Source organism: Anser brachyrhynchus (genome assembly GCF_964034855.1).
Source record: "Anser brachyrhynchus genome assembly, chromosome: 1".
In the NCBI taxonomy this organism is placed as follows: domain Eukaryota; kingdom Metazoa; phylum Chordata; class Aves; order Anseriformes; family Anatidae; genus Anser; species Anser brachyrhynchus.
In genome coordinates this window covers 172,781,264-172,800,208 of record NC_137694.1, presented here as the reverse complement: position 1 = coordinate 172,800,208, position 18,945 = coordinate 172,781,264, and the positions used below count along the sequence as shown (strand labels likewise).

Genomic DNA, 18,945 nt, shown 5'->3' with positions numbered 1-18,945 from the left:
TATAGCATTCTGTACATGCTGAACACAGCAAACATTCCATGATTATTTTCATTCTCCCTACTTATTTCTTTTAACAGGTATTTACCTGGATCAGTATGAAAGGCTATAAAGCTTTAGACTAGTAAAAGATTCAACTGTGATTCCTACTTCTAGGATGTTTATTTATTTATGGTTTGGACTGCAAATATAGTTCCTTATTTGTTTTCAATCTACTTCATACATATCTCCTCCGCCTTCTTTTGTTTAAGACAAGCAGATCAAGTTTATGCACAGAAACATAAAACATTCTTTCAGAAATCAAATACTTGAAAGAAAAGAAAATATTTGTTGTCTGTATAACAGATAACACTCAGATCTTATTCTAGGAGCCTCTCTTCATATGCATGGATTTCTCGTTAGAGTTAAAGAAGCAAACAGAAAATCTGACAAAAGACAAAGACATAAAATAAGCACAGTAAACAAAATTAACTCCCAGCCTCTGGACCAGACTAGGTCAAATCTCTACGCACTGATATATGAGGGAATTTCTTAAGATGAGACACTTTTTCTATGAAAGATTTCCCTCTTGGAAAGCAAAAGCTTATCAAACTATTTCCCTGAGGAAGGGATTCAATGTCCTGTGACTGGATTCCTTGAATTGGAGGAAGCAGAACTGGTCAAAGAAAAAGACTTTCTTAGAAATCTTTTTTTAGAACAATGCTACAAAATATAGGATATTTTATGTTAATCATACCCACCCTCCACCCCCCCACCCAAAGAAAAAAAAAAAAAAGAAAGGTATGAAAAATGATATATATATTCAATTAGTATTGTAAAAAATGAAGCAGGAAATCAGCAATTGCCCTTTTGCTTTGAAAAATGTGCAGGTAAGAAAGACTTAAATCTCCCAAAAGATAAGATTATTCCCTTAGCAACAAGAACAGACAGATTCAACTCATGAAGGGTTGGAGTTGTTTGGAATCAACTAAATTTCAGTATCTGAACTTCTCCTATACACAACAGCAATCTAGTGAGGATAGTCTTGAAAACTGTGCCTCACATTAAATTAAACACTTTTGGTAATTGGTGTCTAGACTCAATTACTATACTGACTAGGTCTCTGATGGGAGCTCACATTATCTAACTCATATCTGGATGTGTTATAGAGATATAGAAAGGTTACATATATAACACCTATATTCCTATAAGTAGTAACCTAAATGTATTAACTCCTTTTGGAATGAATCTTAGCCTAAAGTTCACTTCTCCTGCTTTACCGTTAACATGCAATGCAGGTCCAGAAATATCCCGGGGTACCTCAGATATTTGCATGTGGATGTCAAACATGAAAGAAGGCAGTGCAGCTAAAAAAAGGTAGGGCACCTCAGGGTATTTCAAGTACCACTGGATGCCTGGTATAACAAATGATTTGGGCCATATATATCTACATTCTGGAGCTAAATTCCATCCCAAATGTCTACATGTGATCTTGACATTTGAGCTCCTATTACACTCAGTAGAAATATGGTAAATGGACTCGAAAGAGAAATTTATCCAACCTGTACTTTAGGATGAAATGAAAGCTGTAGCACTCAACAAATTAAAAAGGGAGCTTATATATTTAGCATAAAGTTTTAGATCTCCATATGTAATCATCCAAATTTAGGAGCTTATAATATGGATCTGAGTTCCATTTTTAATGTTTCAAACTAATACACCACACATCTTCTTTAGTTAGTATAGTCATCTTTCATAATCAATGGTATGATATGGGCACTTCTCTATGAAATTTACTTGACCAATTTCAGACATCTACATTAGGAGCTAAAGTGGTTTCCATACATAGTTTCTTCTACTGCTCACACAAATTACTGGGCTAGACAGATCATTGGTCTTACTCATTTATTATATACTTAGAATTCATTTACCTTACAGAATAAATATTTTTTTCTTTATTTCACAGAATCACAGAATTGAAGGGGTTGGAAGGGACCTCGAAAGATCATTGGGTCCAACCCCCCTGCCAAAGCAGGCTCCTTAGAGCAGGCTGTCCGGGTAGGCATCCAGATGGGCATTGAATATCTCCAGAGAGGGAGACTCCACAACCTCCCTGGGCAACCTGTTCCAGTGCTCTGTCATCCTCACCGTGAAGAAGTTCTTTTGCATGTTGGTGCAGAACTTCCTGTGCTCTATCTTGTGGCCATTGCCCCTTGTCCTATCCCCGCAAACCACTAAGAAGAGGTTGGCCAAATCCCTCTGTCTCCCAAACCTCAGGTATTTATACACATTGATGAGATCCCCTCTCAGTCTTCTCTTCTCCAGGCTGAACAGACCCAGGTCTCGCAGCCTTTCCTCATAGGGAAGATGCTCCAGGCCCCGTATCATCTTTGTGGCTCTCTGCTGGACTCTTTCCAGGAGATCCCTGTCTTTTTTGTACTGGGGAGCCCAGAACTGGACACAGTACTCCAGGTGAGGCCTGACCAGGGCAGAGTAGAGGGGGAGGATCACCTCCCTTGACCTGCTGGCCACGCTCCTTTTTATGCACACCAGGATCCCATTGGCCCTCTTGGCCACCAGGGCACATAGTCAACCTGTTGTCCACCAGGACCCCCAGGTCCTTCTCCTCAGAGCTCCTCTCCAGCAGGTGGTCCCCCAGCCTGTACTGATACATCCGGTTGTTCCTTCCCAGGTGCAGGACTCTACACTTGCTCTTATTAAACCTCATTTGGTTTCTTCCTGCCCATCTCTCCAGCCGGTCCAGGTCTCGCTGAGTGGCGGCACAACCTTCTGGCATGTCAGCCACTCCTCCCAGCTTCATGTCATTGGTGTACTTACTGAGGGCAGACACTATTCCCTCATCAAGGTCGTCGATGAAGATGTTGAACAGGACCAGAGCCAGCACCAACCCCTGGGGAATGCCACTAGTCACAGGTCTCCAGCCAGACTATGCACCACCGATCACCACCCTCTGAGATCGGCCAGTCAGCCAGTTCTCAACCCACCTTACTGTCCACTCCTCTATCCCACACTTTCTCAGCTTTGCTATCAGGATGTCATGGGAGACAGTATCAAAAGCCTTGCTAAAGTCAAGGTAGATGACATCCACTGATCTGCCCCCATCTACCCAGCTGGTGATGTCATCATAGAAGGCAACGAGGTTGGTCGAGCACGACTTCCCCTTGGTAAATCCATGCTGACTACTACTCATAACATTCGTCTCTTCCAGTTGCTTGGAGATGGCATCCAGAACAAGCTGTTCCAACACCTTTCCAGGGACAGAGGGGAGACTGACTGGCCTGGAGTTTCCTGGATCCTCCTTCTTGCCCTTCTTGAAGGCTGGAGTGACACTGGCTATCCTCCAGTCTTCAGGCACCTCTCCTGTTCTCCAGGACCTTTCAAAGATGATAGAGAGTGGTTTGGCGATCACCTCTGCAACTCCTTTAGCACACGTGGATGCATCCCATCGGGGCCCATGGATTTGTGTGTGTTGAGCCCACCCAGGTGCTCCCCAACTACCCTTGGGTCAACCACGGGGGAGCCCTCCATTTCCCAGCCTCTTTCTCCCCACACCAGGGTCGAGGAGTCCCAGGGGGTAGTCCTTGAAGCAAAGACTGAAGCAAAGAAAGCATTCAGTATCTCCGCCTTCTCGGCATCTCCCGTTACCAGGACATCCCCCTCGTTCAGTAAGGGACCCAAATTATCCCTAGTCTTCCTTTTACTGTTTACATACTTAAAAAAAACCCTTCTTATTATCTTTTATCTCTTTTGGAAGCCTCATCTCTAGGTGGGCTTTAGCCTTCCTCGTCGCGTCCCTGCAGGCCCTGACAACACTTCTATAGTCCTCCGAAGACCCAAGAGGACAGGCCCTTTTTCCACATTTCGTAGACCTTCCTCTTCCTTTTGATCTTGTCAATGAGCTCCTTGCTCATCCACGCAGGTTTCCTGCCCCCCTTCCCCAATTTCCTACTCTTAGGGATGCACCGATCCTGAGCTTGGAAGAAGTGCTGTTTAAATGTAGCCCAGCTCTCACAAGCACTCTTGCCTTCTAGTAACCTAGCCCATGAGATACTCCCAAGCAGGTCCCGTAAGAGGTCAAAGTTGGCTCTCCGAAAGTCCAGCGTAGCAATCTTGCTACTAGCCCTACTTCTTCCACCAAGTTCCATCTTGAACTCCACCATCTCATGGTCGCTGCATCCCAAGCTGCCCCCAACCTTCACATCCCTAACAAGCCCATCCCTGTTGGTAAGGACAAGGTCCAGAAGCATCCCCCGCCTCGTCGGCTCCTCTACCACCTGCGTTAGAAAATTGTCTTCAATGCATTGTAGGAACCGTTTGGACTGCTTGTGCCTGGCCGAGTTGCTTACCCAGCAGATGTCTGGATAATTGAAGTCCCCCATGAGAACCAGCACCCGTGATCGTGAGGCTACTATCAGCTGTTTGCAGAAGGCCTCATCGACCACGTCCTCCTTATCTGGTGACCTGTAGTACACCCCCACAACAGTGTCTCCCATACCAGCCCACCCCTTAATTCTCACCCACAAGCTCTCCACTTGTCCTTCACCCTCCCCCAGGTGGAGCTGGGTACACTCTAATTGCTCCCTCACATAAAGGGCAACCCCACCCCCTCGCTTCCCCAGCCTGTCTTTCCTGAAAAGGACATAGCCCTCCATGACAGCGTTCCAGTCATGTGAGCTGTCCCACCACGTCTCTGTGACCGCAACGAGATCGTGGCCCTGCGACCTAATGCAGATCTCAAGCTCATCCTGTTTATTTCCCATGCTCCGCACATTGGTGTACAGGCACTTTAGGGAAGCAGCAGGCGTAGTTACCTCTGGAGGGATGCAAGAAGAAGATTCCGGATGGGGTATCGGGATCATTACCATCTCTGAGGAGCCCTCAGACAATCCTATGGGACAACTCAGAGGTGCTTCCCTTCTGCCTTCAACTGTGACAGCAGTGACAACTTCCCCCAGCCCTTCTCTGTCACTTGTAGCTCCCCTCCCTTCCCCCGTCAAACCTAGTTTAAAGCCCTGGTAACCAGTCCAGAGAGCTTGCTCCCCAACACACTTGTGCCCCACTTGCTGAGTTGGAGGCGGTCATCAGCCCACATACCCGGCTTCTCAAAGGACTGACCAAGATCAAAATACCCAAATCCCTGGTCCGGACACCACCCCCTCAACCAGTCGTTCACCTGTCCCGTTCTCCTCCTTCTTTCTGGGTCCCAGTCACCCAGCGGGAGGGCAGAGGAGAACACTACCTGCACCCCCAATTCCTTCAACATCCTTCCCAGGGATGCAAAGTCCTTTTTAATATACCTCATTTTTCTAGTTGCAGCTTCCCTGGATCCAATCTGAATGACAACAAGAGGATAGTAGTCCTCCGGTTTAATGAGTTGTGGCAGAGCCTTCCTAACATCTCTGACACGTGCCCCAGGAAGACAGCACACCTCTCTGGATAGATTGTCTGGTCGACAAATGGGAGCCTCAGTGTCCCTGAGCAAGGAGTCTCGTATCACTAAGACTCTCCGTTCTTTTTTTTGTGGCAGTGGTTGTGATGCAGCGCACCATCCGGTCCGGATCCCTATGCTCAGTACTTCCCCCAATGTTGACACGCTTCTCAGGGTTGCTTCCTGGATTCGGACTACTGTCCAGACCCTCAACGTCTTCCTTTTCCTGCCTAAGAGCCTCAAATCTATTTCCCAAGGACACCATGGGGGTTGATGGCATCGTGGGTGTTGGGGGCAAACGTCTCTTTCTGCTGCAAGCTGTGACGAGGGGTCCAGCCCCTTTTCTCTTGTGGGCGGTCAAGCCCTCTGTCCTGCATGTGATCAGCTGGGTCAGCTTCTACCACTGGCAGGGACATAGGAGGGGGCTGCAGGGTATCAGCAGGGGCAAGCTGACACCTCCTGTCTGTTACCCTCAGAGACTCCCAGGAGCCCCTCAGGCTGCCGATTCCTCGCTGCAGCCCAGCCACCTGCTCAAGGAGTTCCTTAAGCAGGGCACATCTGCACCCATGACAGCCCTTTCCTCCCTCAGGACCCAGGTGGGTCTCCAGATTCCAGAGCTCCCCACAGGCACCTGTCTGGACTGCCACTTCCCCCCTCAGGGGATCCACCTGAGTGCCCACATGAGTCCAGAGAGGCAGCATCTCCTCCGTTTGGGTTGCCGCCTCGGACCGGCTGCTGCGATGGGTGCCCACCATGGTGAGGTCTAGGTGCAACGAGGAAGCGTTGCCCGAGGAGAAGAGGGGAAGAGAAAGGGAGGTGGGAAAGGATCCTCCTCGTCTTCCTCCCTGCCCTGCTTGAACTGCGCCGCGCAAACTGCCTGCGCTAACTGCCAAGCCGGTCCTGCTACCGCGTCCTGTTGGCGGCGCTCCTGAATCGCGGCGCTCCCTGGGGACTGCTCTCATAGCGCCAGGGGGTGGGTGGGCTGCCGTCACCCCTGGCTCCGCCCGCAGCACGTCAACGACCGCGGCGGCACAAGCACAGCTCCTGCCTGCTCGGGGGGAGGGGGCCAGTGCTGCGGCTCTGAGCAAGCGGTTCTGCGCCGCGTTATTGGGGGGGGATTAGGGATTGGATCCGTTCGTATCCCTGCCAGGAGCCCTCGCTGCAGCCGATCCGCACGACGTCCTTGCTGAAAAATTTCCTTCTTCACATCTATATTTTACAGTTTATATAAGACAAATTCAGAGAATTGCAAAATCACAGAACATTTGAGGTTGGAAAGGACCTATGTAGATTGTTTTGACCAATCTCCCAGGAGCAGCTGGAGCCATGTTGAATAGGATTTTCAAAATGTCCAAATGTGGAGACTTTACAACCTCTTTGGATAACTTGGTGCAGAGTTCTATCACCCTGGCCTTAAGAAAGTGGTGTTTGTTGCTTGCTTGTTTGTTTCTTATGCTTAAACAGAATTTCTTTGTATGTAGTTTGTGACTGTTGCCCCTTCTCCTTTCATTTGGCGTACCACTGAGAAGAGTCTGAACCCATCTCTACTCCTCCCCTTCCCCACCAGGTATCTATATATATTTTCTTTTTGTAGTGGGAAGTCTGTACTGAATTCAGCACCTAGATGTGTCTCACCTGTGCTGAGCAGAGGGGAAGGATCATCTTCCCTCAGCGCTGCCTAACGCAGTCCAGTAAGTTTTTGGCTTTCTTTTCTTCAAAGACACACTGCTGGCTCATGGTCAGCTTGCTGTCCACCAGGACCCCAAGCTTTGCTACTGCAAAGCTGCTTTCTAGTTGGTCAGACCCTAGCCTGTACTGGTGCAATGGATTTATTCTTGCTGCATGGGGTTACTCCTCACATCAGAGCCATCAGTAATTCTAATTCCACTTATAATTTGTAACCACTTGAAATTAGCAATTCCATGCTAAACTCAACACCTTTACTCTCGCATCTATAATCTTTCTTTTAAACAAGTGTTTGCCATTGGGAATAGGAGTTGCACTGCTAAGACTCCATTAGAACCAGAATGTGAAATATCAGAAAATGAATCTCAATATCAATGTAACAAAAAGTCATAGCTGGTAGTGACAGCTTTCACTGAATTTCAGAAAAGCAACCTCAAAATTCTCAAACACTATTACATTTTTTTAAAGTACATTGTCTTGAGTATAGTTATCTGATGGAACATCTAGAATGCTAATAAAGCTCTTCTAATTTTCTTAACCACGATTAAAGATATATCTATTCAGTTTTGCTTTTTACTTTTATTTCTTAGGGAAAGTCTTTAAAAGATAGAAAAATGAATTGCTGTATTACTGCTGAAAAGCACTGTTCAATAGCATGCTCATGAGGTATGGAAGAATACCCACTCAGGTCAAAGCAAGGAATTACATAGACACAAACTGATATAAAAAATAATAATAATAAAAAATTGTCTCTGTTTTAGAAGAGTTATGTGTTTCGTTTATTTGCTTGTATGTTTGTTTGTTGGTGAATTGAACTTGAAACTGTTGTTTATGTTGTTTATCTGTAAACCTGTTAGAAAGGACTGAATGATTCACTATTCTTTTATGTTCTGGACAGATATGGGACCAATACATTATTTTTCAAGTGCTGAAGAACAAAAAATTGCAAAATTTTGCAAAATGCTAGAAAAAAAAACTAACCAATTTATTACAGATCCAAGATGACATGAGCACCATGTTGTTATCCATAGGTTTGTGCTCAGTGCACCCCGCCAATAAGCACACAGAATCGGTATCCACACAAAGGTCTTTTAATTAAATAATTAATTCTATACCTCCGCAGAGTCAGGTGCCTAGTGATCTTCCACAAACCAAACACACCTCTGGCTTGAATCACCATTATTTATACAAAGCAAACTTGTGAAACTCTCTCTCTCTACTGAGTTTGCGCATTATAGAGGACTTGGGGGGGGGGGGGGCACCAAATCCTATATTAGCATACATTAACATTTTGATGGGTGTGATTTTTAATTTGTTAATGACCCTCAATGAGCAAAAAGTTACCATAGGTCAGTCTGGAATCTTCTTGCAGCTGTTTGTGTCTTTGTTTTTTACCTTTCATCCCTTATCTCCCTTGCTTCTCCTAGATCAAAGCTACTGGTCTCCCTATTTTCTTTAAGGTTTCCTTATTTTCTCAGCTTAAGACTACACAAGGCTACCAGCCTCCCTATTTTATTCAAGGTTTCCTTGTTTTCCCCAGCTTAAGGCTACAGTGTCTTAACTATGGACAGCAAGCATCTTGTTTATCAAATGAAAAGTTAAAAGGTAATTCAATCAAAGTCAGTAAACATCTGAATAGTTTCTTATGTCAATGGAAATCATTAAATCAACAAATCATTCTGAAACATAAGCTATAGATGTAACCTGAAGATACAGACTTTTGTAGAAGTTACCGGGTAGGATTTTTGACTTGTATTATGCAGGAAGCTGTACTAGTCAAAGTAGTCCCCTGGGTCTCAGAAATCTATGCACTGTGGAAGTGAAAGACTTCCATTGACAAAGGGCTCTACAGTCTCAAAGACAAGAGCTAGACAGTGAAGCTAAATGTATTCAGACATTATGTATACAGTATCCAGTTTTATCACCAAGGGAAATGAGCCACTGGACTATTTTAAAATACAGGCTTGATTTAAGAAATTTTGTGTGAAATCATATGCACTGTGCTATGTCAGAGGTTTGACTAGGTAATGATAATGCTTTAAAACTTCAAAAACCTATGCAGCAGATTTACTGTGATAAGAAGAAAAGCCTTGTGAGAAGATAACTCTTACCGATGTGAAAAAATAACTCTGCACAATTCCTTAAATCATCTTTTGTTTTAGCCTGTACCACTGGCAAAAGTATCTGTGGGTCTAAACAGGAGTGGGTGTCAGCAGCAATGGTAATCATGGGCACCAGCTTTCACCTAGTATGCAACCTTCCCATTCTTTTAATCCTCAGAGCTTTCAAACTTTTTCTTGCAAGTCTGAACAGTCCCCATGCCCCATCTAGCCTTTTGAACTCACTGCTAAAGACCTGAACTTTCTTGTCTTGGATGGCCGCAGAAGCTAGCAAGTTCAGACACATTAGGTGTTCATCTCAGAGCAGCAATAGGACCAGTTGCCCTCTCACTGCCCATGCAATGGCTCTACCATCTTGATTTACTCTCCAATTAGCTTTGGTGCATGGGGAAAAGAGAGGAGAACAGGTTAGATGTCATGAAGTGGCTTTTCTAAACCAAGATAGTTTTAAAATCCTCAGTGTAAGGAGGTACCAAAGAGATGTAAAGAGACAGCAATCTCCTGTATACCTCTCAGCTGCTATTTAACTTTTTAAAGAAATAAATGCATGGACTAATACTGAATTTAGACTTCAGACTATTTTATAGCTCTTCAGTAGGCTAATTCACCAACTTGACTCCAGTTTTTCTTACTCCTACTTGCCTGTAGCTAAATGTGACAGTGTAAGATTCTGTGTGAGGTATGAACTTGTGTTTAATGAAATGGAGGAAATGACTCAAAGGCAAATGTTCCTATTTTAGTTCACACAGAGTCTCGTATTATGAAAACACAAGGATAGCGATGGACAGTGATTTATCTAGAGCGAAAACATTAATAGAAGCACTTCTTCCTACATTTAGGATGTTCAGCTATGGATTCCAATATTGCCAAGTATGACAAGCAACTTTTGAGACAGCAAAATGAAAGGCAGGATTAAGCAGAGGGTATGCCTGCAAAGTTAAACGATCATCACCTACTGGGTGTAATGATAGTGACACTATAAAACCAAAGCTCTTTGCTTGAAAGGCTTAGCTTCTCCGCATGGGATCCTATCATATGACCAAGTGTAATACGAGACCATCTTGCCATTACTCTGAACTTTAATCATAATTAAACCACTGCCACAGAGCTATTTCTACTTATTACTGGAATTATAGTATGATTTAATACCCCTGACATCATTTGGCTAAACCACTCTAGTATTAGGTTTATTAAAATGTGAGAACTCAGGTATTTATCAGGCAGACTTACCCATATAGTATTAATATACTCAAAAAAAAAAAAATATCCTCAAGCATTATTGGTTGTAGACAGCATTATGCCATTACTTCAAGAATATAAAGTTCCTTTGGAATTTTAAAGTAATACCTTAGTACATAATAGAATATTGTACTTAATTTGAAGGTCAGCCTTTTTACTTCATTGAAAAGTAAAAAACTTACTTTACCAAAGTAAAAGGGATGACTTTCAAAACACAGTGATTGTGTTATGGTTTTTTTCTACATCTCATTGTTTTCATAAAGTTATTACTTTGTGTTATGTAAAACATATTGATACTATTTATTAATGAGGTGTAAAAACTAGACAAGCATTTACTTAGCTTCCTAAGCATACATCAGACAACATAAATATTATATTTCTGTCTGATTTTAAACCATTGGAGTTATTGCATAGATTCATCCATAGTGTATTTCAGACTTTCTCCCCAGAGCAGTTCTACCACTCCACTAAATATATGCTATTCCTTTTTATCTTTCTGAAGAAAAATGAATCACATCCACAGCTTGCAGCTATCAAAATATGATTTATCAAGCATTTCCATAAAAGTGCATATTTCCCTTTCTTTACACTAGGAGGCACATTTTTCCTTCATACAGTTCTAACTCACAGCTCTGCTGCATAAAACCCTTAGATACATTAACAATTCCAATCTAAATTTGAGTCCCTGACAACCTTTACTAAAACACAGTGAAAAGGGAATTCTTCACTAACAAGGTTTTTTATTGATGCTGATGAAAACCACACATACAGTAGTGAAAAATAACATTCTGTGCCTGACTGCTGACAAACAAAAACATAGCTTTAGACTGACTACCGAAGAAATAATTCTCATCAAAATACATCAGACACCTGTACATTTTTAACATAACTGATGATAAAAGATGTTTGTGTCAACAGTGCATTTCATGATATACACATTGAAAACCATTAAAAAAAAAAAATATTTCGTAATGAAAGATGCCATAAAGTCATAGCATTAAGTACATTTTACAGCATTAAGTGATTTTATTTCTGTTTTTTTTTTTTTTTTTGAGGTCCTACGGAAAGTTCACGTTTTCTAAATTCTTATCTGCTATGCTAAAAGGTAAAGAACTTTCACCAGGTGATTGACCATTGGAATATCTTCTTTCAATGTATATAGGAAGTGTAATATATACACCCTCCAAGTGCAAAAGGCAGTGTTTATATGGAGAACATGTGAGATGTGAGGTCAGCATTTCACACACCAAGTACAGCTCTCCAAATATGCATATGTAAATATATACTTAACCATATATATACACATATGCATTAGTTCAGATTATTCAAAAATGTTAGTTTCCAAGAAACTACAGATTCTCCTGTTTTGGTATGTGCTTTTGCTTGATGTACAGTCTTTCTCTTTTGTTTGTCATCATGGTGACAAAAAATGTTGGCAGGTAATATCATGCTGCTTGCCATTTTTCTTGGCCCATACTTCTTGAAAAGTCACAGTCGGCAAGGCAAGCCTAAGGTTCTTAATCACTGCATTAAAACAGTTCAGTACTATTACAGTTCAGTAAAACATTGTAACATACACAAGGCTTGCCTTACAAATCAATATTATATGCAAAATTAAATCATTGCAACCATGACTCTTGAATAATGAGACTTCCTGTAGTAAATTTGAATTACTTGTTATTATCACTTAATAATGCATAACAAAACCACAGTGCTGGTGTCACTCTGTAGCGATATGTTGTTTTTAAACAAGATAAATTGTGCAAATGAAATAAAGGTGGAATTAACTAAATTGCAACCGAGAGGTTATCATAGTTCTTTGACAATTGGTTAACATTGATCAGGCAAATGCTGAAATGATAAAATACCGTAGTGAACTTAAAAAGACTCAGGGAAAAAAAGAAAAAAAAAAAGATTTAAGTCCAAACTTGGATTTTACAAATCACTATTAAAGTTCTTATAAGTTTCATTTTTTACTTCATATTTCTAACAATGTTGTTTCCTCATAACCACAGTGACAGTGTGTGGCTGACAGTGCTACCAGTGCTACTGTTTCCAGTCTCTCTCCATTTCAGTTTCCCCCAGTGAGAGAGATTGCTGTTTTAAGATTAGTCAGATGAACATATTCTCACTGTGTATGTTTTTTTTTTCTTTAAATTTCTAATCGTAGCTCTTGTGTCTCTGTACAAGTTACTTATAGCAAGAAATTATGACAATAAGGTTTCTTATACCTTTGTGTAATAATTTATTAAGACTTTTAAACACCATCCGCCCCCTCCCCCCATTCCCTTCAGATTTTGGTCACTGTTCAAAATATAATTAAAATAGCAACATACTAATATCGAGAAACAATGGCTGCATTTTTATTTACACAATTTTACAGCATACAATAACAAACCACATAACTCACTGAGTATTAAAACCATTAACCAAAATTGCTCTCACCATGAGGCAACAACTTTACTATCAAGATTAACATATTCCCATGAATTGTAACAAACCTTTACTGAATAATCTTTCATAAAAGTATTGTGGGACAAGCCTGTATTTTTTTGTGCTGATTTTATTCTTGGAGGTATTAGAAAACACTCCCATAAGTACTTCTCTTTCTTTTCAGTTGAAACAGATAAAATAAGATACCCTTTATCAACATTTGTCACCTAAAGCAGGCAGCAATACATGTAGATAGGGATATTTTTACTCTCCACTAAGATATTTTTCCATCATTTTATCGCATCTCTTTTACCTCAGAATACCCCAAGAATTTTCATAAACAGCAATCCCTTAAATGGCCACCAAAATGTTTAATACAACTACTGTTTAACATTTCACTGCAATAGGACTAGAAATTCATATTAAAAGTGTCAAGGAATACAATGTCAAGATGATAATGCACCAGGTATTTTAACCATGAACATATCTAAATATCCACAAAGTAATTTTGCCCAATCACCAGCTAACATTTTCCTCTTCTGAAAATTGCCACAGTGTCTTCAATAACCATAAACTGCTTTAAACTCCCATTTCATATCTCATCCAAAAACTTGTGCCTCCAGTACCAGAATAACTTCTGACACAATGCCTAGACAATAACTTTATACTGAATAAGTCAAATCCATCTAATGGGCAGCATCACTCCTTTCCTGCCTAGGGTTTTCCTAGGATGATTTCTGTCATATTAATGACTATATCATTCATTCCTTTGGTAGTCTGTGAGATTTGGTGAGATATAGAATGTACTGTTTCAGTGTCCATTTCTATCGTGTTTAAATGGCAAATTTTTGGTAGCAGAGGGGTACAGGGTGGTCTCTGTGAGAAGAGCCCAGAAGCTGCCCCATGTTAGATAAAGGACAGTTCTGGATGTCTCCAAAAGTGACCCGCTGCTGGCCAGAGCCGAGCCAGTGACCAACATTAGTGGGGGCTCTGTGACAGCAGATTTAAGAAATGGGAAAAAAAAAAAAAAAAAAAAAAAGCTTTGTGCAACAGCAGCTGGGAGAGTGAGGAGTGAGAAAGAACCCTGAAGACACCAAGGTCACTGCAGAAGGAGGGCAGGAGGTGCTCAAGGCACGCAGCAGCAGTTCCCCTGCGCCCTGTGCAGAGGCCCCTGGTGGAGCAGGCTGTCCCCCTGCAGCCCATGGGTCCCACATGAAGCAGATCTCCACGCTGCAGCCCGTGGAGGAGCCCCTGGTGGAGCAGGTGGATGGGGCCTGGAGGAGGCTGCAGCCCACGGAGAGCCCCCGCAGGAGCAGGCCCCGGGCCGGAGCTGCAGCCAGTGGAGAGGAGCCCACCCAGCAGTAGGGGGCCTGAGGGAAGCTGCAGCCTGTGGGAGACCCGTGCTGGAGCAGTTTGCTCCTGGGGGATGGATGCTGTGGTACAGACCCATACTGGAGCAGTTCTTGAAGAGCTGCTGCCTGTGGGAAGCCCACACAGGATCAGTTCTGGAAGGACAGTGCCCCATGGGAGGGAGACCATGATGGTGCAGGGGCAGAGAGTGACCATGAAGGAGTAGCAAGTGACAAAATGTTACGGACTGATCGCAACCCCCATTCCCCATTCCCCTGCACTGCTCTGGGGAGGAGGTATAAGAGGGTGGATGAGGGGGAATGCATTTTTGATTTGCTTTTAGTTTCTCACTGCTGTAGTCTGTTGATAATCAACAGTCAGTTATATTAATCTCCCTTATGCGAAGTCTTTTTTGCCCATAACGGTAATTGGTGAGGGAATCTTCCTGGCCTTACCCTTGAGCCCTTTTCCATCATATGTTCTCCCCCTCTTCCTTTTGAGGCAGGGAAGTGAGAGAGTTGGGTGGAATGTAGCTGTCCATCAGGGTGAAACCACGACACCGCTCTAATTCAGTTTGATAAAAGGCAAAAGGCCTATACCTCAATACTTCACCAAACATCAGTACAGATTAATTGTTGGTTAGATTTTCATAAATTTGACATGAATTTAACATCCCCAAGACTAAAACAGGGGTAACTACAGACTATATTAAAATGTTTCGTGTAGCCTTTAACACTCATTCACTCTGATTTTCTATTGCTGACTGTATTAGGAATGAATATATTACTGGTAATTAAAATACTACATTTGCACAACATTCTTGACAGAAAATTTGTAAAAATCACGCTTTTAGTAGCTTGATACAAAGTTTACTGAGCACGTTTTTCTGAACTCTTCTGGAGATCTATATGTCACATTCTGAAGAGTTGTGCAATTCAGAGACTGTGAAGCCAATGCAGCAGTGCCAACATGCAATGACGCCTTACAACTCCTCTCTGATCTTGTTAAATCTTTCACACATCTCATACGTGGTCAGAGAATTAACACGATAATACTACTTAAGGCCCTCACTTGCTTAAACAAATGTACCTTCTTGTTCCAAAGTCATTCATAGTTGCTAGCCTATTATAGTTCTTTGCATTTCTACATATTTAGGGTTTAAGATCATAGCCCCACCAACATTTCTGTTTTTGTGGGGGAAAAAAAGGAAAAAAATATTCAGGGAAAAAAAAAAAAAAAGGGGGGGGGGGTGGGAGAAGGGGAAAAGGAAACTAGAACAAAACTTTGAGAAAGGATTTTCAATTATTTTATTTTTTTTCGTAGAGTTTTACCCAACATACCCTCTCTGACTTCCCATTAAAGATATAAGAAAAATGCTACTAAAGCCAATATTCCACAGTTTACATTCTCATCAACCATGATTTAAATGTCGTAATTCAGATCCAGCTCTGCCCAAATGAGAACATGGACCTGAATTTCGTGCAGCAGATCCCAGGGCCACCTTCTTTCCTGGTTGTACAGGTCCAGTGAAAGTTTACTCATCTATACAAAAGGGAGAAATGTCAGAAAGAAACTAATTCTTATTTTTGTACGCCTGAGATGCAGGAGAATGAAAGTTCAATTACCTTCCGAGAGCACAGATAAAACTTTTAACTTTTACCTTTTAATCTTTGACTCCACATTCCAGACAGAAAACAGAAAGCTTAAGGGCAGTGTTATTGCCCTCTCCCAGTTTTCAGTATGTATAAGTCTCCATCTTCCAATGCAAAAATACTAGTCATAGTATTGCTTAAGACTGCACTTTTTTTTTTTTTTTGTACTGACTGTCACAATCACTTCAATCATGCACATTTATTATACAGAAGGAAAGGAAGAATTTCCAAAAGTAGGCACATACATTAAAATACACATCCAACAGTTCCAAAAAAGCATAACATCATGCCATTCCAACCCAACAAAGAAACTCTATGTTTCTTTCTGTTAGAAGGGGGAATAATAGGTGTGTTATATAAATTTGGAATTGCATTTTTCAGTGCTTCACTGATTTACTAGGTTAGTCTAACAGGTCACTCAACCACCATGTCCTTCCTCTTTTAATGTGTATTTAGAATGGCTGTCCTGAAACAAAAGACCAATGCTAAATGACAGCAGCACTGCAAACAATTACCAAGAAAAGCTCACTACCTTCTAGTATTTTCAGCTGTTCTCACTGTGCAACTGTCTGGAGATGTGTTTCTTTCTCACTGGGCATGTTTTTTTCTATAAATTACAATATGAGGCACTTCAGGCAAATTACACTATTTTCTACCAACTGTTATGAACTAAAATCATATCCCACATGCACTTAAAAACATCTCTACTATTACAAAGCTCAAAGGGATGGAAAAGAATTACCAAAGCAACTCAGAGAAGCCAGAGCAGTGAGGGTGACTCACCCGAGTTGGGGTCAGAGTTGCCATCAGCTTCAGTCCTCTTGTCCGGTGAGGCCTGGTCATAGAATTCGTCCTGCGGCTGAACCAGAGGGAGAGGGTGTGAGATCAGGGTTCCACCACCCACTGGCTCGTGGTCTCCCAGACCACTGTCACTGCAGCTTTCCTGGGAGCCATCGGGGAGGTGAAATGTAACACGGCGCTGGGACTACAAAGAAGAGCACAGGACACACTGATTAGTGCTCTTCTTTTGTGTTCTCCTGACATTTATTTATTTTTTTAAACTTTTGAAATACAAATACTGGCAATGTTTATAAGGCTTTGTTACTATCAGGTTTACTTTGTTTTTGTTTGTTTGTTGTTTTTGTTTTGTTTTAATTTATTTTTTTTCCTTTTTGATTGCTTTTGGAGAAACCCAGGGAAGATGGCAGGCAGGAGAGAAAAATGTTAAAGGTCTGCACATGAGCTGTGCAGTAATCTTTTCATAAGAAAGTGATCAGTAGACCTTTAGGTATGTTTTTTATCATTTTAAAACTATTTCTGAGAAGCAGAAGCTTTTGCAAAGTACTTTATGAAAGGCAAACAGTATCAGAAAATGTAATAAGCCTATATTTCTGAGGTAAAAAACCTGTATTATCACAGTTCATACTGGAAAAGAAAAGAATGAATAAAAATAAAAGAAATGAGAATTGAGAAAAGGGAAGGGAAGGGAAGGGAAGGGAAGGGAAGGGAAGGGAAGGGAAGGGAAGGGAAGGGAAGGGAAGGGAAGGGAAGGGAAGGGAAGGGAAGGGAAGGGAAGGGAAGGGAAGGGAAGGGAAGGGAAGGGGAAGGGGAAGGGGAAGGGGAAGGGGAAGGGGAAGGGGAAGGGGAAGGGGAAGGGGAAGGGGAAGGGGAAGGGGAAGGGGAAGGGGAAGGGGAAGGGGAAGGGGAAGGGGAAGGGGAAAGGGAAAGGGAAAGGGAAAGGGAAAGGGAAAGGGAAAGGGAAAGAAGAGAAAAGCTCACCAAGAAAGCCCACCAAGTTAAACAGAAAAAACCGCGTTGTTTTCTTTGTCATTTTTCAAGAACTGAAGGATGTACACTTACACTTAGCTGATATCAACTATATAACTAATATGGATATTTAGCATTGATAATGTAACTGTGAAACCACAGTGGTCAGCATAGAATCATAGAATGCAATGAAGGAATATGAAATTATCACTTCCATAAGACAAATAATAAATAAATGACATTTTTGCTCAAAGCAACACCGTGAATGACAGCCAGAATTACAACTCTTCCTGAACTTCTTAGGAAAAAAAAAATAAAAATAAAAAATAAAATCCACATTGTACATTTGGTTTAGTTAGCCATTATTGATTTTGAACCTCTTTTATCTGGAGAAGTAACCTGACTTTGTGAGTTGTAGCCACAGAATGGTACAGTGATTACCCAAGAGCTCCAGAGCGGATAGCACTAGTGTGAACTGTTTAGCAAGAGCAACTGTGGGATTCATGAAAGGAATATTACAGGTCTTCATAGATCAGAATGCTGCATTTTTGAAGCATCAGAAACAACTAGTTCAAGATCATCTCAAGAGGGTGGTTAAATTAAGTTAAGCACATCTTCCCTCAAAAATTAGTTTCAGCATCAGGGAGCCAAAGTGATCTGGTTAGCTAGAAAGCTTTAAAATAAAGAGGTGATTCAAAAAGTTTACATTAATCTTAACTGATTTATTTATTTATTTACTAAATGAGAAAAACCTCAAGTTAATAGTATTAACTGTGTATTTGCTTATTAAAACTATTTGTTAATGGTAATTGCTACCATTTTACATGATGATCAATGTTTTCTATAAGGCTTCTTTTTAGTCACCTCCCTTGGGTGGACATACATAGTTGATTAAGTCAATTTTAGATTACTGTGTAAATCAGTATAGAAATTAATGTAATACTATTTGCTCGTGGCTGTTATTTTATAATTAGTATTTTACTTTTAAGTTCCTTTCCTAGCTCTAGGATTAGAATGCTGTAGTAGGAAAAAAAAAAAAAAAAAAGTGAACAGATCCTCTGAGTCATTGAGCTGTATTAGTTTATATCAACAGAGGACCTAGTGATATTCTATCACTAAGTGATCTTTTGCTTCACACTTTGCTATTTTTTCTTATATTTTCCCCCTGGAATTGCCGTGCTGAAGAATTTTTTGAATTATTAGCAGACTCTTTGCTTTGAGTATGAGCAAAATAGTAATATTCTTAACCACACAGCTTAAAATCTTCTCTTCC

The 18,945-nt window shown here is 41.5% G+C and overlaps 2 protein-coding genes across 14 annotated transcripts in view; one reads left to right on the top strand and one right to left on the bottom strand.

The window, feature by feature from the left end:
* PCDH9 (protocadherin 9) overlaps positions 1-18,945 on the bottom strand; it is an 800,116-nt gene that overhangs the window by 340,694 nt on the left and 440,477 nt on the right. For 5 of the 13 annotated variants that reach the window (XR_013945258.1, XM_080577017.1, XM_080577022.1 and 2 more), the window contains one exon: positions 16,689-16,764. Coding sequence is in view for 10 of the 13 variants with exons in the window: in XM_080577017.1 (XP_080433143.1) it covers positions 16,689-16,764 (76 nt within the window). In the remaining 3 variants the exon portion in view is untranslated. Of the gene's footprint in view, positions 1-15,536; positions 15,796-16,688; positions 16,891-18,945 lie in introns of those variants that run through there. The other 8 variants (XR_013945259.1, XM_080577030.1, XM_080577015.1 and 5 more) reach the window with 3 other exon arrangements.
* LOC308187742 (uncharacterized protein) overlaps positions 1-18,945 on the top strand; it is a gene marked incomplete at its 5' end in the record, with an annotated part of 533,458 nt that overhangs the window by 175,986 nt on the left and 338,527 nt on the right. The gene's annotated exons all lie outside the window — the stretch shown is intronic.